At 47.3% G+C, this 21915-nt stretch overlaps 1 protein-coding gene across 1 annotated transcript in view; it reads left to right on the top strand.

The window, feature by feature from the left end:
- Positions 1-21915, top strand: part of LOC146060116 (putative ATP-dependent RNA helicase DDX60) — a 370150-nt gene that overhangs the window by 299548 nt on the left and 48687 nt on the right. Inside the window, exon 35 of the mRNA XM_083173025.1 lies at positions 19001-19122. Coding sequence (XP_083029151.1) covers positions 19001-19122 — 122 coding nt within the window. The remainder of the gene's footprint in view (positions 1-19000; positions 19123-21915) is intronic.

Here is a 21915-nt window from a genome sequence, read left to right as displayed (position 1 = left end):
CCCCGCCCGCCCCCAAAGGCCGTGATTGGTTCGTCGGACCGACGGACCAATCACAGCCAAGGAGTGGGATTTAAACTAACGGTGACTGCACTGCAGACGCCATTCCGGTCTGGAATTGCGTGCAGTGCGGTCACCGTGCCTAGCTGCCGCAGTATACTGACCTGAACCGAGCAAAATACTTACCTGATCACTGCTTCATCACTGCTTGTAGTGTGCTGGATGCTTCCTGGATCCTGTACTTGTGACTTCCTGTGTTGTGAACTTGTGCTGCTGCAGTGTAATAGCGTTAGATAGAGAGAGAGATAGATAGAGAGAGATAGAGAGAGATAGTGTCAGAGAGTGCTATATTTTGTGCTGCTGCAGTGTGATATAGTTATAGATAGAGAGAGAGAGATAGAGAGAGATAGAGAGATAGTGACAGATTGTGCTATATATTTTTTATATAACTGACTGCTGCCCCCCCTTTTGTGCTGATCAGTATAAATTAACTGATCAGCAACTTTTTGGGGGCGCAGGTTTTTTTTTATATATATATATATACCTGTCAGTGCTGCTGCTGCAGTGTTATAGAGTGATAGATAGTGAGAGATAGAGAGATAGAGAGAGATAGTGACAGAGAGTGATAGAGACTGCTATATTTTGTGTCTGCTGCCCCCATTTTGTGCACCCCCAGCAACTTTTTGGGGGTGCAGGGGTTATTTTTCATATATATATAACTGTCAGTGCTGCTGATGCAGTGTCATAGAGTGATAGATAGTGAGAGACAGAGAGATAGAGAGAGATAGTGACAGAGAGTGATAGAGAATCCTACTTCATTTACTGGATTTGTTACCCATTTGCATTACCATGAACCATCCAATTTGGTGTTTGTCAGCTTTCTAGAGAAAGGCTTATTTCACCAGCTGTGCAAGCCAAGCTCTAAAGGTACAATGTACATTACAACCTGTATACTGAAAATGAAAGAAATCCAGCATGGGACAGCTAAACAGAAGTGTAGTATTTGTAGTGTATTGTATGTGATGCTTTTAGAAGTAATAAATATTGGTACTTGTGTATTATCACGACGCCCACTACGCTATTTTCTTAGTGGGCTATTCTGCGTAGTGAAATCGCATCGCATGGCACAGTTTCGTGGTATGTGATGAATGTGATGCGATCTGATCTCACTAGTTAATTTATTCACTGCACCCTGTTCGCAGATCGCATCGCATGACACTCAAAATCGCATGAAATCACATGCGATTTTCTGTGCGTTGCGATTTACCACTAAACCCCCCTGTGTATATGTATATGTAATGCAACAAAACCCACATTGTATATGTATATGTGATGCAATTGTATTTTTCACATCCCCACTATCCACGTCACCCCGAAGCGTGGTGAGTGCACGTGTTACGCGTCATCCCGACTTTTTCACACCCCCACTCTCCACGTCGGCATGGAGTTGAATTTATATAGTGTGGCGAGCCCCGCGAGGGGATGCGGATAACTTCACATGTATTATGCGTCCGCTCGCCATGCTTCGGGCTCAGTGGCTCGCTGCGCTCACCACACTATATCAAATCAACTCCATGCCGACGTGGATAGTGTGGATATGAAAAAGTCGGGAGGACGCGTAATGCGTCCCCTCGTGGGGCTTGCTGCGCTCGCCAGGCTTCGGGGTGAAGTGGATAGTGGGGGTTTTAGGAACACATTCACACCTGCAATATCATACATCTGACACAGTAATGACGACATGTGTTAACGATTAACTGGAATTTACTTAATAAATAATAATTAAATGTCATATTAAATAAATTAATCACATTAATCACAATAAATAATTACAATAATAACAATAAATCAAGTAGAACAACATTAATGAGAAGAAATCATGAACCAAAAAACTTTTTAAAACAGTCAGTCTGCCTTTGGAAGCAGCGAAAGTGCATGAAGGATACGCTGGAATGCGTTATCAGCACCCAAAGTCTTACGCGACATAAATTTCTGCAAGCATGACTGCAAATGGTCACGTGCTGTGCCTCTTTGGTGCTTATTGCGCCATTTGCATGAGCCCCAAAGGTGCTCTATGTTTTGTGTGTGAACACCTGTGTCCGGGTCCACAAAGATATACCTATGATTTACTCGAGCATGTTGATATCCAGCCTGTTCCAACTGCTCGATACTGTAGGCCCTCCAGCAATCTGAATTAGTTGTTGTGCCCGGTTCGATGAAATCATTTATGGCCACCATCAGAGTGTTGGCACCCCGTTTTGGCACCATAGTAATGAAGCATTCACCACTTTTCCTTGCAATGCCTCTAAACAGAGAGAAGAGTTGTCATATGGTGGTGCACCATTTATAATAACGAGACATAAAATGTACCTTTTAATGTTTATTGGTTTAAAATCTGCGAAATATAACGAACAACATACAACATAAATACAAGTGGACACAGTGTGAGTTAAAAATGGCCTGTGCGGGTTCTGCTATCAGTTTACCTTATTATTACTAAATTATCTGACACAATTGTTTTCCCTCATTGAGTTATTCTCGTTTCTTGGGGGGATCAGTGTCTATTGGGGTATTGCTGTGGACTGTATGTGAAGTCCTGCAGTTCCAACTGTGGGTTCCCTAACACACCACACTTGGTATCATAGCATTGGTAACCAACTAGGCTGTACAGATATCTTATGGTGTGGGGAGGGTAGATTATAGATACAATTGGATAGTTATCTGCAGGAATTGTCAGCACCGCAAGTCAGCATGTATCAATTACTCAGATAGCAAAGTGGCTCCACGCCTGACTAGTGCTATCGGTGTACAGCGTACAAGTGGGCTGACAGAATATATCAATATAGACGCTATGAACGGTCTCACCGCTGCCACTGTCCACAGACTCTCCCTGTTAGGGACGAGTTCCTGTGATGCCGGCCAGCGTGTACCCGTTAAATCACTGAGCGCCGCTGGTATAGCACACAGCGGTATGCTCTAGATGACGTTAAGCTAGCTAGTACATTAGAGTCCTGAAAAGGACTGGAAATACAGTAACACAGCAAATTGGTAATACTGAGAGAACGTCCGCACGGCCAGGTCAGCCGGCGTACGCTTCGCAGGTCTTCTTCAGGGCAACGCCTGGTTGCCCTGAAGAAGACCTGCGAAGCGTACGCCGGCTGACCTGGCCGTGCGGACGTTCTCTCAGTATTACCAATTTGCTGTGTTACTGTATTTCCAGTCCTTTTCAGGACTCTAATGTACTAGCTAGCTTAACGTCATCTAGAGCATACCGCTGTGTGCTATACCAGCGGCGCTCAGTGATTTAACGGGTACACGCTGGCCGGCATCACAGGAACTCGTCCCTAACAGGGAGAGTCTGTGGACAGCGGCAGCGGTGAGACCGTTCATAGCGTCTATATTGATATATTCTGTCAGCCCACTTGTACGCTGTACACCGATAGCACTAGTCAGGCGTGGAGCCACTTTGCTATCTGAGTAATTGATACATGCTGACTTGCGGTGCTGACAATTCCTGCAGATAACTATCCAATTGTATCTATAATCTACCCTCCCCACACCATAAGATATCTGTACAGCCTAGTTGGTTACCAATGCTATGATACCAAGTGTGGTGTGTTAGGGAACCCACAGTTGGAACTGCAGGACTTCACATACAGTCCACAGCAATACCCCAATAGACACTGATCCCCCCAAGAAACGAGAATAACTCAATGAGGGAATACAATTGTGTCAGATAATTTAGTAATAATAAGGTAAACTGATAGCAGAACCCGCACAGGCCATTTTTAACTCACACTGTGTCCACTTGTATTTATGTTGTATGTTGTTCGTTATATTTCGCAGATTTTAAACCAATAAACATTAAAAGGTACATTTTATGTCTCGTTATTATAAATGGTGCACCACCATATGACAACTCTTCTCTCTGTTTAAAGTCTATGCTCCTTTGTCCGTGGTAGCACACCCCTAGAATAATGTTTTATGTGTATGACCACATCTAACTATTGAGTAAAGAGGGGGCCTCCTTTTTTCTATGAATTAATTTACCATAACTCCCAGTCTTGTGCAACAGATCATTCCCCCGTGACCTACCTTGCAATGCCTCCAAAGATCCATTGCTGAGGCAACGTACGTCCAACATTACTTTTTCGTTTAACAAACAAACTTTCATTGACCTCCACAATCTTCCCAGAACCACCAATACGCCGCTGGGGCTGTGCCATAAAGTCCATTGTGCAGGCCTCCCGCATCCAATTATTGTAGAGGTCCACAGTTTTATTCGATAAATGCAGCTGTCGCTTACAATAATCATGGCTGCCAACAGGGGGGGTCTGTGGGTACTTCTGTCCTGGGCCCCGCTCCTTAGACAGAGAAGGGAGGGCCCGGGCTGCTCCAGCGTTAAGTGCCGGGCTCCTTCTCTTATCTCCGTGAGCTGCCTTCACAGCAGATCCCCGGCAGGCAGCTGCATAGCACTGCACTTGTCCCGTTCACTGCTGTGGCTAGCAGTGATCGGGCAGCTTCAGCACACTTTATGTATGTATACGCTGCTCAGACAGCGTATACACAGTGATTTATTGCAGCTGAACTCCTGACCTCACTGACACTACGGGATCAGGACGCTGCTGGAGGACCATGCTGCTGCTGCTGCCTACACATTTACTAACCTCTTCTGTGACTGGGAAAAGGCAGCTTAGAAGTAAGGTTAGTGATGGTGGTTGGGTGGGTGGGGGCACAGCTTAAATATATATTATTAAAGTAGGGGTACAAGTTATAGTGGGGCAGATGTATTAACCAGCGTTAAGTGCAAAAATGCACTTAACGCTGGTTAACTGGGGGGGATTACGTCTGACCCTAATGTATCACTAGTGCACCTAACGTGCGCTAGTGACAGCCCGCCGAGTTACGCTCGGCGGGGCTGTCCCTGCAATCCCCCCCAGGGATTAACGGCCGGGGCGATGTATTAACAGCCTTGAAGGCGTTAATTCGCCCCGTCCGCTTCGCCAGCTCAGGGCTAGCGTTGTCCTATCCCCCACTATTGGGACAACGCTAGCCCTGCGTCTGGCTTGGGCTGCGCTGGAGATCTCGCGGTTTTTGCGAGATCTCGCGCATGCCCAGTAAGCCGGGCAGGGGGGGGGGGGCGACGGCGACTGCGCATGTGCGGGGCGGCGAGGGAGCCGATAAGGAGGGCCGTTAACGCTGGGCATAACGGCTCTCCTTATCGGCTTGGGGGATGTTAGTACATCTCCCCATAACGTGTGCCCGCTTCTCCTCGTTATGCAGGAGAAGCGGGACGTTATGTCAGAAGCGCAAAGTGGGGGGGTTAGTACATCTGCTCCAGTGAGAGCAGGGACACAGCTTAAATATAGAAATTACAGGGGTCAGGTAGCACAACTGAAATATGCAAGGGGGCATGTAGCATAGCATAATATACCTGGTTGTCTGCTGCCTGTCTCTTGAACAACCAGTGGCGTTGGCAAGCCCCCATGATGATGTACCACGTGACGTGGCCGTGCCATTGAGCAGACCGCAGAGGAGCGGCCATCCTGGGGGGAGGGGGGCCCTGCCTAATTTGTCAGTCCCGGGCCCCAAAATTTCTGATGGCAGCCCTGACAATAATCAATAGATGTGAGCTCCTCTGCCCAGGAATAGATTAATCTAATCAAGGTGAGAAAGGGTAAGCGGCAACCCGGAAACCAATGCGCCGCTCTTAGGCTCACCTTCTTGAGGCATGATGTTATATGGCACCGCCACATGCACTCTTTCACTGTAAAGCGCATAGGGTGCCCGTTACTACAATTCTGCGTCAGCGGTAGCAAATTATGCTGCTGACAGAAGAGAACAGCCTCCTCCTCTGTCTTCGGCAAGCTGAACATATTTGTGACAGTTACAGCCATTACCGACACTTCTCCTGCAGCTCTGAGTGATGCAGCGATTCCTGTCAGTAATTCACCTCAGAGTGAATCTGACAGGGAGCGGGAATACTACCTCTGACTGACTACGCAATTTACGTTACCTACGCTAATTCTGAAAGCACAGTTACGCAAAATGCGTAACACAGACACCAATATACAAGTACCATATTAACTACTGAAATCGCATCGCATCATACGGCACTATAACGGGACATGCAATGCGATTTCACTACGTAGCGTACGTATGCTAATTGGGCGCCGTGATAATACACAAGTACCTAAATATCTAGCCAGAAAGAGTAGAGAATTCAACACCAGTTATACTAATAAATAAATGAATGACTCTGCAAGTCCAGTGACTTTTTGTCTTTGCAATAATTATGAGAACAATTTAATGTACCCACCATTGTAATCTCTCTGATTTCTCTAATTCTTCCTTCCCACTCTCTGACCACAATCTGCTCTCTTTCACCCTCTCATCCTCCCCTCTCCCCTCATTGCCCAGACCCACCGTCACCAGACGTAACCTCGGGTCTCTCGACCCTACTGTCCTGTCTTCCCTGGAAACTTTCCTCTCTCCTCTTTCAACCATGACTTGCCCCAACCAGGCTGCCTCTTTCTATTACTCTTCTCTCACCTCTGCTCTCGACTCTGTAGCCCCCCTCCACACTGTCCCCCTCCGACGCTCTAAACCCCAACCCTGGCACAACAAAATAACACGATTCTTGCAAAAATGTGCACGCTCTGCTGAACGCCTCTGGAGGAAATCTCACTCTTTGGCAGACTTCCTCCATTTCAAGTTTATTCTCTCCTCCTACAGCGCTGCTCTCTCCTCTGCCAAACAATCTTTCTTCAAATCTCTCATCTCTTCCCATTCCTCCAATCCCCGACGTCTCTTTGAAACTTTCAACACTCTACTTCGCCCTGCACCACCCCTCCTCCCTTCATCCCTCACTGCCACTGACTTTGCCTCCTTCTTCCTCTCTAAAATTGAGATAATCCGACATGATATCTCCTCCCATACCCCCTCTGCTGCCCACCCACCCCAATCATCCTTCCCTCCCAACTACCCCACTCTGTCATCCTTCTGCCCTACTACAACTGGGGAAGTCCGCTCCCTCATCTCATCCTCTCCCCCCTCTACCTGTCCCTTGGACCCTCTCCCCTCCCGTCTCCTCAGTTCCCTCTCCCCCACTGGCTGCTCCCACCTTGCTCACCTCTTTAACCTGTCTCTTTCTACTGGCATCTTTCCCTCACCCTTCAAGCATGCCCTGGTCTCTCCTATTCTTAAAAAAACAAACCTGGACCCTTTATCTCCCACAAGCTACCGCCCTATCTCTCTTCTCCCATTTGCCTATAAAATACTAGAACGGCTGGTTTACAGGCGTCTCACCAGCTACTTGTCTGACCACTCCATCCTTGATCCCCTTCAATCTGGCTTTTGCCCACTTCATTCCACTGAGACTGCCCTAGTGAAAGTCACCAATGACCTGCTGTCAGCCAAATCCAAGGGTCACTTCTCCCTGCTTATCCTTTTGGACCTATCTGCTGCCTTTGGCACTGTGGATCACCCTCTCCTCCTCCACACACTCCAAAACATTGGCCTCTCTGGCACAGTCTTCAACTGGTTTTCCTCTTACCTCTTCAACCGTTCCTTCTCAGTCTCTGCCTCTGGCTCCACCTCACCACCTTCCATCCTTCCTGTCGGGGTCCCTCAGGGTTCCGTCCTTGGCCCCCTTCTGTTCTCTCTGTACACCTCCTCTCTGGGTGCACTCATTAACTCCTTTGGCTTCCAATATCACCTCTATGCGGATGACACCCAAATCTATCTCTCCTCTCCTGATCTGTCCCCCACTGTTTTCTCTCAAGTTTCCAACTGCCTCTCTGCCATCTCCACCTGGATGTCTGAGCGATTTCTGAAGCTGAATATGTTGCACACCGCCGTCCGGGATCTGCTGCACCCGGACGGACGGCAGCTGCGGCATGGAGGCTGGAGGCGGGGGGCGTTGCTAGGTAGCGTCCCAAGCCTCGCTCTAAGGACGGGCGTCGGGGCGTTGCCTAGCAACGTCCCCGAACTTCCGCCCGGCAGACGGGGAACACGCGCGCGCCTGAGTGACGTCAGGCGGCGCGATCTTCTGATAAATAGCCGGCGTCTGCTGGGCACAGACGCCGGTTATACAGATTGCTTCCCCGTAAGCATACGCTTACCCGGTCCCTGGAGCTGTTGTTCCAGCTCTATTCTTTCAGTCCGCTCTGCTCTCCTGGTTCCCTGCTGCCCAGCCAGCTCCTGTGGATTTCCTGGCCTGGGCTAGTGCCTGCGTCTGATCCACATTCCCCATCTGCTTGTGGGTCACGTAAGTGCTCCGTTGGAGCCCGGTGTTTTCTATCTTTTGCTATTCTGTTGCCCGCAGTGGCCTTCCCCCGCCGTGGGGCCCGTCTTTATTCTATGGTATTATTCTCTCAGTGGTTCTCTCAGTTGTTCTTTCTTGTCAGTGATTGCCTGTCGCCCTAGCTCCCGTCAGGCAGGGGTGCACCCCTCTTTATCTGCACCCGGCTTTGGGGAATCACTTGTCTAGGTGTGCCCCCATTCTGAGAATCCCCTTTGTATCTCTTGTGTCTGCGACTGGGTCGCGATCCCCGTCCTTGACCTGGTGTCGGTTAGTCAGGGGTCTCTTCCAGCTAGGCCCCTTAGCCTGTCATCCTTTTGAGATACTCCCTGGCGATCGCTCACCCCTTGTCTTTACGTAACACCTGGCTGCATCGGGGTCAGAGCCGGCTTAACTGGCTCTATCGAACGCGGCGGCTACAGGCGAAGCCTAGCACTTGCAGTGGTATTCCCTCTGCCCGGGGGGCTCAACAGAGTCAGTGTAGGTTTTGCTGTGGCCATCCTAAACAGCGGTCCCAGCTACGGACTCACGCCTGACCTATTGTCTCTTGCCAGCTGTCATACTCCCCATAGCCCTGCCGAGTCCCGTAACAGAATATGGACAAAACCGAACTTATTATCTTTCCCCCACCCAGAGCTATGCCCCCTACTAATATCTCTATCACTGTTAACAACACCATCATCTCCCCCGTTCCCCAACTCCGCTGCCTGGGTGTCACTCTTGACTCCTCCCTCTCCTTTGCACCCCACATCCAAGCCCTGGCCCATTCTTGCCGGTTCCAGTTACGCAACATTGCTCGCATCAGGCCCTTTCTCTCACAGAGTGCAACTAAGCTGATCATCCACTCACTGGTCATCTCACGGCTCGACTACTGCAATGTTCTCCTCACCGGCCTCGCTCAATCCCAACTGGCTCCTCTCCAATCTGTCCTCAATGCTGCAGCCAGGCTTATCTTCCTCTCCCGCCGCTCTAATTCTGCCACTCCCCTTCAACAAAATCTGCACTGGCTTCCATTCCCCTACAGAATCCTCTTCAAACACCTCACACTCACATACAGGGCCATCTCTAATTCCATTGCTCCATATATCTCTAACCTCATCTCCATTCATACACCCTCCCTCACTCTACGGTCGGCTGACGACTGTCGTCTCTCCTCCACCCTGATCACTGCTTCCCATGCTAGAGTACAGGACTTTGCCCGTGCTGCACCCCTTCAGTGGAACGCACTCCCTCGCTCCATTAGACTCTCCCCGACCTTCCAAAGCTTCAAACGGGCACTGAAAACTCACCTATTCATCAAAGCATACCCTTCCACTGCATAAACCAGCTGGTTCTCCGACCCCTTGCCTTTTTACATCCTGCTATCTAACCACCACCCACTCGCGTGCACCTCTTGTAATCTGTCTGTCTCCCCTTCCTACTAGATTGTAAGCTCCTCTGAGCAGGGCCCTCTTCCCTCCTGTTGTCAAAGCCCACTTCTCTTCACATTTCACTCACAGCTCTCCTATACTCCAACACTCAGTGACCATCTTTGTCCGCATACTCATCTCCATCATTGGCATCTAGCCTCTAGTTGTATGTTGATTGAGTCCTCACTACTTACATTTAAGCTGTAATGTGTATTGATCTGTGGCGCTCTTTATTTGTACTGTATTTTTGTTATTTATTCAATGTTATGCCAAGCTTTGTCTCCCTGTATTGTTCCTTTGTACGGCGCTGCAAAACACTTGTGGCGCCTTATAAATAAAATTATAATAAAATTATAATAATAATGTAATGCAAAAATTATTATTATGGTAGATTTTACTTAATTAAGATCTGTATGCAGCGCCAAACAAAGTAAAAAATAATAAAAAGAGTGTAACTACAAAGTATAGTAGATAGCCATAGCTTATTACTCGTAGGTTGTAGTTGGATTTAAATTAAACACAAAGCAGTAATGGCACAGTGGTAATTAGTAGGGATGTGCACCGGGCACTTTTCGTGTTCCATGAAACACGTTTTGGGTCTGTATCTCGGGCAGTGTTTTGGACCTGGATCTATATATTTATTTATTAACAGTTTCTTATATAGCGCATACATATTCCACAGCGCTTTACAGATAATCGGGCAGATGTACTAACCAACGTTAAGTGCTTATGTAGCACTTAACGCTAGTAAAAGGACTTTTTTACGTTTTGGAGAAATGTATGAAAGGGGCTTTTAACGTCCCCCTGAGGAAGCCCTGAACTTATCTTTCAATCACTGTCCTCTTGCTTTAAGTTATAAGCTTTAACGTCACAGGCAGGGCCGGCGCCACCACTAGGCAAATCTAGGCATTTGCCTAGGGCGCCGGCCACTGGAGTGCGGCATTTTGCCCCCCCCCCCGTGCCGCGGGGGTACCTGTCCTGCGGCGCTGTGTATTTAAAGCTGGCGGCGGAGGCAGCGGGGGTCCCTGCACTCAATAAGAAATAACGAGCGCTGAGATCAGCGTGCGCCGTGCGGACAGTGTTTTCACAACAGAATCGCTTCCGCATAGCCCGGCGGAAGCGCTCGTTATTTCTTATTGAGTGCAGGGACCCCCGCTGCCTCCGCCGCCAGCTTTAAATACACAGCGCCGCAGGACAGGTACCTCCCCCTCCCCCGGCACCGGGGCGCCCCCACCCCGACTCGCCTGGGGTGCTCCGGTGCCTGCGGCGATGTGTATTAACTCGGCGGGGTCCCTGCAGTGCATTGGAATTAACAAGCGATATCCCCTGGGCGGTGGCGGCGCGGGAAGGCTGGGTTTCAAAACACTCGCCGCACGCTGAACTCAGCCAATCAGCGTGCAGCGAGTGTTTTTAAAACCAGCCGCACTTCCCGCAGGGATATCGCTGCTAGTTAATTCCAATGCACTACAGGGACCCACACCGAGTGAAAACACATCGTTGCAGGGACCGCTCTCACCGCACCGCTGCGGCTTTTAATTTACACACCACTGCACGGACTCCCATGCCAGCTCCAATAGCTGGTGGGGTGATTGTTTACTTTACTTTTAATGAAAGTTTATTATGCAGCCTAGTGAGGGCAGGGGGGTGGTGGCGGCTGCTGTTGACAGGGGCAGCGGCTATCATGTCCCAGAGAAAGTGAAGGAGCTGCCTCAGGCAAGGGGAATAGGAAACAGTGACCGCGGCAGACATACGCATTGCAGAAGGAAAGGAACGTAAAAAGAGAAATGCAGAAGAAAGGACAGAGGTGAGTTAACGATTAGCGTTAATCACTAACTAGCTGTTGATACATTAGGGGGAAAAGGTTGCCCACTTCTCCACGTTATGGCAGGAGAAGTGGGAAACAAAAAATATCAAACTTTAAAGGAATGTTAATACATCTGCCCCTATATATGAACATTCACATCAGTCCCTGCCCCAGAGGAGCTTACAATCTAAATTCCCTACCACATGTACATGCCCACACAGACATTCTAGGGTTAATTTTGTTGGGAGCCAATTAGCCTACAAATATATTTTTGGATTTCAAAACACCACTGTTTTTTTTTTTTTGCTCCTATGCTATTATTAATTACTACAGATTATTAATAAGTATTAACCCTTTTTTAGTCAAATAAAAATGATATTTTGCAATTTGCAGTGACGTGCAGCCTGCACCGGTGAGGTGAGACTTGTAGTACCCTCTCCCTGCTTACACACAGCAGCAGACACAGAAAAATGTTAAAGGATTATTAATAAGTTAGTAAACCCTTTATTATTGTAAAATAAAAATGATATTTTGCAATTTGCCCCGACGTGTGGCCTGCACAGGTGAGGTGAGACTTGTAGTGCCCTGTCCCGGCTTACACACACAGCAGCAGACACAGACATTTTTTTAAAGGATTATTAATAAGTCAGTAACCCCTTTATTGTAAAATAAAAATTATATTTTGCAATGTGCACCGACGTGTGGCCTGCACAGGTAAGGTGAGACTTGTAGTACCCTGTTCCAGCTTACACACACAGCAGCAGACACAGAAACATTTTAAAGGATTATTAATAATTCAGTAACTCCTTTATTGTAAAATAAAAATTATATTTTGCAATTTGCACCGACGTGTGGCCTGCACAGGTGAGGTGAGACTTGTAGTACCCTGTTCCAGCTTAGTCACACAGCAGCAGACAGAAAAACCAACCCTCGCCCGCCCCGCCGCACCAACCCCCGCCTCGCCGCCCATGCAATCCCCCCCATCCCCCGCAGTCTTACCTACGCTTAGTACGCGCTGGTCCCGGCTCCCTTCTTCTGCTATGAGGACCACCACAAAATGTCTGCCCCCATGCAGCAGACAGTTTCAGAGAACTTTCTGCTACATGGGGGCGGACATTTTGTTGTGGTCCTCATAGCAGAAGAAGGGAGCCGGGACCAGCGCGTACTGAAGACTGACAGGTAAAGACTGGGCGGCGGGGTGTAACTATAGCACTGCAGCCCCCGGCGCCCGCACATGCACAGCGCCCCCCCCCCCCTGCAGTCGCGGGGGCTGCGGTGCTATAGTTACGCCCCTGTGTGTGGGGGCCCCGGGGCGACCGCCCCTAGTCCTGGTGGATCCGCCACTGATCACACTACACTACACTAACAGTCAGACTCAGCAGGTTGTTACTATCAGCAGTGTAGTAGTTAAAACTACTACACCACGCAGGTTGCACAGCGGGGCGGGAGAGTGAGCTCGCGGGTGGGTGCCAGAGAAGACAGCCAGACATGCACACTGTTCAATCTCCTAGACTGGAGTGAACAGATGGAGGAGGCGTATTCCGTGAAAAATACACGTGCGGTCCGTTCGGCCAGCTTCTTACCGCGTACGGATGCAGTTGGCTATCAGTATGGAAGGCGGGGTTTCGCACGCACGGTCCTGGCCGCATAATCGGATCCGGCCACACCGATCAGAATAAGGGCCTTAGTTTGGTAAATGTCACAGATGCGGGGGTAGGCACTACCGGCTGAGTTCACTGTGGTGCGGAAACGCTAGGTGGACCACCGGGAACACGGAGTACGGCAGCAGGAGTATACTGGCAGGCAAGACCTCAGCAGGAATGGCAAACGAACAGAATAGCAATGCTGGATACTGGTATCACAATCAAGATGGTTGTGGAGCGAGAACAGATGGCCACAGTACTAGACGTTGCACTGGCAACTTCCTGCAGCAGGCCTTCCTGTTAAATACCCTTAGGGGCGGTTACCAGCATCTGGGGTATTCAGGAGGCAAGTAAGGGCAAAAGATGCCTTTTGCTCATATCCAAGATGGCGCCATGGGAAGCTGGCGCCCAGAGCTGCTCCCAGTTCCAGCAAGCCTCCTCGCCTGCCTGGAAGCCGCCCGGCCACACAAGACCAGCACCCCACACCTGCCCCGGTGGGACCCCTCCAGAGTGCCCGCATGGGTAAGTCCCGGACCACCGGCGTGCCCCTGTGGTGGGACGTGACAGTACCCCCCTTTTTCGGGGTGGCCTCAGGACACATTCCGGGTTTTCCTGGATGCTCATCATGGTATTTACGAATCAATGCTGGAGCGTGGATATACGAAGCCTACTCCTAGGACCTTTCTTCAGGACCATATCCTTTCCAGTCCAGGAGGTATTGTAACCGACCATAACGAAAACAAGAGTCGAATATTCCTTTAACTTCGAACTCTTCTCCTCTTTCTGTAAGAATCCTTGGAGGGCGAGGCAGAGTTCTTCGGAATCGGTTCAAGACCAACGTTTTAGCAGTGAAATGTGAAAAGAAGACGGAACTTTGAGATAGGAGGGTAACTTGAGCCTATAGGCTAGGGGATTAATGACGGGAATGGGCCAATAGAGCGAGGAGTGAATTTCATGGATGGAATTCGTAGCCGTAGATTCTTTGTGGACAACCATACTTGATCTCCTATGGACAAACTGGGTACTACTCTCCGCTTCTTGTCAGACCACTTTTTGTAGCGAGAAGATGCTTTCCGTAAATTAAACAGAACTTTATTCCAGATCTTTGAAAAGTGTTTCAGCGACTTTGGCCCTTATTCTGATCGGTGCGGCCGGATCCGATTATGCGGCCAGGACCGTGCGTGCGAAACCCCGCCTTCCATACGGATAGCCAACTTCGTCCGTACGCGGTAAGAAGCTGGCCGAACGGACCGCACGTGTATTTTTCACGGAATACGCCTCCTCCATCTAAGGGAACCTCCCCCATCATTCGATGGTCGCAGACCATCGAATGCAGGACCGAGTGGTCCACCAGCTCCCGCAACCTCAGACCACACGGAAATTTTTCCGTGCAAAAGCAGGGATCTGGGCGGGCAGTTGACATCCGGCGATGGCATATGTCCGCCCCCTACACGTGCGTCACGGCCGCATTACCATACGTACGCCCAGCGTTTGCATGGGAACGCCCATGAAACGCGGGGCGTATGCATATGGTAATGAGCCCAAATAGCCCTTCACGCCCCTCTCCACCCCCTGTTCGGAGTGTTCACATATCATGCGGGATTTGGCCGTACGGCCCGCTCGCACATGCGCAGAGACGCCTCTGCACATGCGCAGACACAAAACATCGGTGGGCCGAACGCAGGTGGATATATCCGCACCGACCAGAATAAGGGCCTTTGTAACTGCTCGAAGATCTAGGGAAGGGAGTTCTGGGAATTCAGGAACTTTAGGGTGGCTTCCGTAGACAATAAGACATGGTGAAAACCCAGTGGATGAATGGTACGTGTTGCTGTGAGTGAACTTGGCCCAAGGCAAATGTTCTACACAATCATCTTGAGATGAGGATACATGTATGTGTAGGAAGGTTTCTAGGTCTTGATTCACACGTTCTGTAGAACCATTTGACTGCGGATGGTAGGCAGTAGAATACTGTAGTTTTACTCGGAGTGTTGAGCAGAGGGGCTTCCAAAACCTTGCGACGAATTGAACACCTCGGTCACAGACAATTTCAGAAGGGAGTCCGTGCAATCTAAAGATTTTGGAAATAAAAAGCTGGGCTACTTCTGACACGGAGGATAATTTCTTTAAGGGAACAAAAGCGGTCTATGACGACCCAGATCATGGTATAACCTTGGGAGATTGGCAAGTCAGTTATCAAGTCCATTGATATGTGCATCCATGGACGTTGAGGAATGGATAAAGGCAATAAGGCCCCAGCTGGAGGTTGTTGAGACACCTTGTGTTGTGCGCACTTAATGCAAGAGGATATGTAGGTCGTCACATCTGTTTTCAGTGTGGGCCACCAGTAGGACCTTCGTAGGCGTGACCGGTGAACCAGGATGCATGGGCCCAAGTGATAAGTCTCTTTAGGAGATGGGAAGCGACATAAGTCTTGCCCGGTGGAGGCTTCAAGTGTGTTGCAGCAAATACTTTTGGTTCCAGGACTGGATGGATTTTTTGAGTCTCTTCATCAGAAGACAGAGAGCGGGACAGAGCATCTGCTTTCTGATTCTGGGATCCTGGCCAGAAGGTCAAAAAAAATAAAACGAGTGAAGAACATGGCCCAACATACTAAGCAGGGATTGAGACTTTGAATGTTGTTGAGGAAGATCAAATTCCGATGGTCGGTGTAAATAGTGACTGGATGATTAGCCCCCTCTTACAGGTACCGCCATTCCTCTAAGGCTAATTTTACAGCGAGAAGTTCTTGTTCCCCAATGGCATAATTTTTCTCGGCTGGAGAAAATTTCTTTGAAAATAATCCACAAGAATGCAGTTTGAAATCCTCGCTTCTTTGGGAGAGGACAGTGTCTACCACTTCTGAAGAAGAGTCTACCTCCAGGAAAAAGGGTTTACTAGTGTCAGGTTGTCCTAAAATTGGTGCGGAGATAAATGCTTGCTATAGTAAACTAAAGGCAGATTCGGCTTTGGGGGTCCATTTAGTCGGGTTTGCACGTTTTTGGGTGAGTGCGGTAAGAGGCACCACCAGAGTAGAGAATCCTTTAATAAATTTCTGCTAGTAATTGGAGAAGCCCAGGAACCGTTGTATGGCTTTCAGAGTTGTGGCTCTGGACCAATTTAGAATTGCTTGCACTTTCTCAGGGTCCATCTTTAACCCATGTCCAGAAATGATGTATCCAAGAAAGGGCTTAGAGGGTTTTTCGAAGGAGCACTTCTCTAATTTACAATCTTTTAGATTCGAAGAAAAAATTAGAATGTCATCTAAATAGACCACAACAGATTTGCAAAGAAGATCTCTGAAAATTTAGTTTACAAAATTCTGGAACACAGCAGGAGGATTACTGAGTCCGAACGGCATGACCAGATATTCAAAGTGTCTATCTCTCATATTGAACGCGGTCTTCCATTCATCTCTGGCCTGGATCAGGTTATAAGCACCACAGAGATCCAATTGAGTGAAGACCATTGCACCCTTGACTCGATCAAAGAGTTCTGTGATAAGTGGGATGCGATTCTTTACTGTGATCACGTACAGGCCACGTTAATCTATGCAGGGTCTCAAGCCTCCATCTTTTTTTTGTACAAAAAATATCCTGCCCCTGCTGGTGAGATTGATGGCCGAATAAAACCTCTGGCTAAATTTTCTTGGATGTAGTCAGACATAGCTTTAGTTTCTGGAAGTGAGAGTGGATAGGTGCGACCCCTGGGAGGGTCCTTTCCTGGCAACAAATCGATAGGACAGTCCTAGCTCCTGTGAGGAGGTAAAACTTATGCTGCTTGTCTGCTGAATATGTCGGAATAAGAGGCGCATGGAGATGGAATTTGCAGGGATGAGGTAACTGAAACTTTTTTAAGGGATTTAACCCCCGGTAGACATGCAGAGAAGCAATACTTCCCCCAAGACAATATTTCCATTCTCTGCCAATCAATATGGGGGTTATGCAGACTTAACCATGGGTAACCTAAAACAATTTGATGAGATGCTCTCGGAATAACTAAGAACTGAACTTGCTCCCTATGAAGAGCTCAAATATAAACGGAAATAGGTAAAGTCTGCTGAGTCACCAGCCCACAGGAAATGCGACTTCCATCCACTGCAGACAAGGAAATACTTCGGGAGAGATCCTTGACGGGTATCTTTAGTTGACGAACCAAGCTGGCAGTAATAAAGTTCCCCGATGCTCCTGAATCTAAAAGAGAAAGCACAGTCTTAGGACCAAGAGGTGATTCCAATGTTACGGACATGACTGGTTCAGCTAAATTTGGAGACTGGGATAACACTCCTAACCTGAAGTCTCCGGGCTCAGTTAGGAGCGGGAGTTTCTCGGTCGCTGGGAACAATTTGCCACCACATGCCCCGCAGTGCCACAATACAGACACAAATTCTCGCGGCGGCATCTCTGGCGCTCCTCTGGAGTAAGTTGGGCTCTGTTAATTTGCATAGGTTCTTCTGGTGGAAGCGGATTCGGAGCAGAAACTGGGTTGGACAGGGGTGCCCGATAACAGAAGCGATCTCTATTCCTTTCTGATTGCCTTTCACAAATGCGTAAGTCCACCTTATTGCACAAGGAGACTACCTCGTCCAGCTTGGCTGGCACGTCTCGAGTTGCCAAATCATCTTTTAGACGTTCAGAGAGTCCGTTCCAAAATGCTGAGATTAATGCTTCCTCATTCCATCATAGTTCTGAAGCGTAGGTTTGGAACTGTACGATATATTGTCCAAGGGGTCTGCTGCCTTGCCGTAGACGCATGATCTCCATGGAGGCAGAGGTGAAATGACCCGGCTCAAAGATCTTTTTTAATGCAAAAGACCAAAAGGGAATCGCCCCGTTCCCATAGCAGAGAGACCCATTCCAGTGCGGGTCCAGGGAGCAAGGACACTATATAGGCGACCTTTGTGTGTTGGAAAGTTGAAAGGCTGTAGCGTAAAGTGTATGTCGCACTAATTTATGAACCACAGTGCCAGGTACATATATGCCCCCACAGTGCCAGGTACATATATGCCCCCACAGTGCCAGGTACATATATGCCCTCACAGTGCCAGGTACATATATGCCCCCACAGTGCCAGGTACATATATGCCCCCACAGTGCCAGGTACATATATGCCCCCACAGTGCCAGGTACATAAATGCCTCCACAGTGCCAGGTACATATATGCCCCCACAGTGCCAAATACAAATGTCTCAATAGTGCCAGGTACATACTGTACATGCCTTCACAGTGCCAGATATGCTCCCCCAGTACCTGTGCTGGCGACGAGGGAGAGTGAGTGCGGTGGGCCACGGGCATTGAACTACTCAGTGCATGCTGTGCAGCATAGGCATCTGACGCCGGTGCCACACAATTTAAGCTGGCTCCATGATCTAATATGGCGGCGCCCTGCGCAACCACTGAACTATACCTGGAGCCGGCCCTGGTCTGACAGGCATGCAGGCAGCGGCACATCGGTTGAAAAGGCTGTATTATCTTCTAGATGGTGCTAAATAAATAAGAAGTAGATTCTGATTGGTTGCTCATAGCAACATGCCATGTGAAACATAACACCCAACTTAGTAAATTTCCCCCGTAGTGTCCTTTGGATAGTAAGGACTCTCACAGTATATAATAAATATGAAGAAAAGAAAAAAGTACAAACCATATTTAACTATAACTTAACTGATTTAGGAAATCTTACTTGAACTTTAACTTGATTTTATCTATAATGCAGGGAAAAGTTCTAATGGGTCAAATAAATGTGTCTTTGATGCATCTGTATATATTCCATATTAGGATCTTATACAGGTGAATATAGAATATTACTGTCACTTTAATCACAACTATTTTGTGTATTTTTTTACCTATAGATAAAAGAAGATTTTCCAAATCTGTTATGGAAGAACTGGTGTTGGTATTAGCAAATCTTTTTGGGAGACACTTTATACCTCCAAACCGTTATACACCTGAGCATAAGTTTTCCCAGTCAAAGGTATGGAAAAGGCAAGGGCCTGTAACCTTGTTCCCTTGGGCAACATCGGGGAAGTTAGTAGGACTAATGTACTGAAATTATTATTCACACCAATGATTATATACTGTATTTACTAATTGACAGGTTTGAAATCTCAGTGGGTCTGCAGCAATGTTCCAACAAAACTGCGTCTGCAAGTTTATTAAACACAAAATGTTTTCATTCTTGTAGATAAAAAAAATGCTTTAGAACGTAAACCCCAGACTTTACGGTGAGGGGTTAAAATACACAGAAAAGCGATGAAATATATATATATATATATATATATATATATATATATACACACAAACACAGGGGGCCCAGCACTCACTACAACAAACTAACTCACCTTAGCATTCAAATAATCAATTGAATAAATAATGGGGTAACAACTGGTTTTCTTAGGAACCTGGCATCTGCTTACACATCATAGCTAAAATGAACATGTGTTTTTTTTCTTGGGTTAAAGCTCAACTGCCAAGTACCTTATGGCTTTTAAAGGTGAGACAATCCCAAACACAGCACCTGAATTTAGTATTAAAGGGGCAGCTGTCACAGGTTTCAGGTAAATGAGCTTATCTAGGGTGCATGAGAAAGCTATGATCACAGTAATACCCCTTTCACACCGCACTTTTAAAACAGTATATTGCCGTTTTTTTCACATTTCAAGACGTTTAAGGCTGCAGTGGGAAATGCCAGAGTTGATTTACAGGTTAAAGATAACCGGTATTTCAACACGTTTAAAAAGCAGAGTCCTACATGTTTCAGAGCTGTTTTTTATGCAGTGAGAATGGCTCTGAAACGGTATTTAGCAAAAAACAACAGATTACAGACCTGTGATAGGCTGTCCCCTGCATTCTGCCTTGAAACTGGTTGACTGATGTGAATGGTATTTAAATGGTATTTAAAACGGTAATCTAGTGCAATGTCAAGGCTCAGACCCGTTTTAAAATACAATTTTTTTTTAATGTTTAGGCAGTGTGAAATTGGTATAACAGAGGTTAATTAAAAGTTGTTAGTGTAGGACTTGCAGTGAAATGGGGTCCCTTGGCGATGGGCTGCAAGCTTAAATGCATTGATCAATTCATGAACTAAACCCCCATTATTTATTAAATTAATTATTTTAATGCTAAGGTGAGTTAGTTTGTTGTAGTGAGTGTTGGGTCCCCTGTGTTTGTATTTACTAGAGATGTGCAGGTCCGGATTTACTCGGATTTACCCGGAAGTCAAAACGGGATTTTATTGGCTATATGTTGTCACATGTTTTTGCTCCAAAACATGTGACAGCTGGATAGCCAATAAGAACCCTTTTTGACTTCCGGGTAAATCCAAGTAAATCCGAGTAAATCCGGACCTGCACATCTCTAGTATTTACTATAGTGTGTGGTCACAGGCCGCTGCACCCCAACCTGGGAAGTGGGTGCTGATTGCACCCCATTCACAGGACTAGCGAGTGTGTTGGTACTACTGTATCTCTATATTTGGATTGATTTTTAATAAACCACTGTTATTGCTTTCATAGCTTTCTCATGCACCCTAGATAAGCTCATTTACCTGAAACCTGTGACAGCTGCCCCTTTAATACTAATTCAGGTGCTGTGTTTGGGATTGTCTCACCTTTAAAAGCCATAAGGTACTTGGCAGTTGAGCTTTAACCCAAGAAAAAAACACATGTTCATTTTAGCTATAAAAGGTAAGCAGTGGCCAGGTTCCTAAGAAAACCAGTTGTTAGTGTAGGACTTGCAGTTAAATGGGGCCCCTTGGTGATGGGCTGCAAGCTTTAATGCATTGATGAATTCATGAACTAAAACCCCATTATTTATTCAATTGATTATTTTAATGCTAAGGTGAGTTAGTTTGTTGTAGTGAGTGCTGGGACCCCTGTGTTTGTATTTACTAGAGTGTGTGGTCACAAGCCACTGCACCCCAACCTGGGAAGTGGGTGCTGTTTGCACCCCATTCGCAGGACTGGCGAGTGTGTTAGTACTTCTGTATCTCTCTCTCGATATATATGTCTCTCTCTCTCTCGATATATATATATATATATATATATATATATATATATATATATATGTCTTGATAAAGGACTTTGCCCGAAACATTGACACACAAGCCTGTGTTGATTCTTTTTGTTCCACTATTGCAGCCGCCGTGCAGTCATTGCTCAATCTTGCGAGTGCCATCTGTTACTCTTTTGCTACATCTTTCTTTTGAAATTGAGAGGCACCACAAGTATTTGCACCCCTAAGGACGAGTGCCGGGACCCCCTTGCCATATATATATATATATATATATATATATATATATATATATATATATATATATAGATATAGAGAGAGAGAGAGAGAACAGTTGTGCAGGTGGCACACAATTTCACCAAAGTCCAAAGGTATAGACTGCAGCTCCCTCAATGGACAAAGCCAACATCCAGGGTCAGGAAGTATGAGATCTACAAAATATAAGAGTAGAGGGGCGCTCCATGGTGCATGTAAAGGATATATTTATTTGGAGACAATATACTCCTAAGAGACAGATAAAAGCAAGTGCTCGTACCAATATAAAAGACACTGTGGGCTGGTTACCACAAGATATAGATATAAAATACCACGGCAAACTGCTCCAACCGCCACTCCACAAACATCCGATTCACAGGAACAACAGGCGCTGGTTTGCGCTGGCCGGACTTGAAAGCTGGGGGTGAGGGAAACGCAGGCAGGAGACAGTGCCGGGACACAGTCAGTACGGGTATCACTGACCACGCCCTAATGCGTTTCG

This window comes from Crinia signifera, chromosome 1 (genome assembly GCF_055691185.1).
Source record: "Crinia signifera chromosome 1, ASM5569118v1, whole genome shotgun sequence".
Taxonomy (NCBI): Eukaryota; Metazoa; Chordata; class Amphibia; order Anura; family Myobatrachidae; genus Crinia; species Crinia signifera.
Note: the sequence above shows the minus strand (reverse complement) of the source record. Positions and strands in the feature narration are given on the sequence as shown.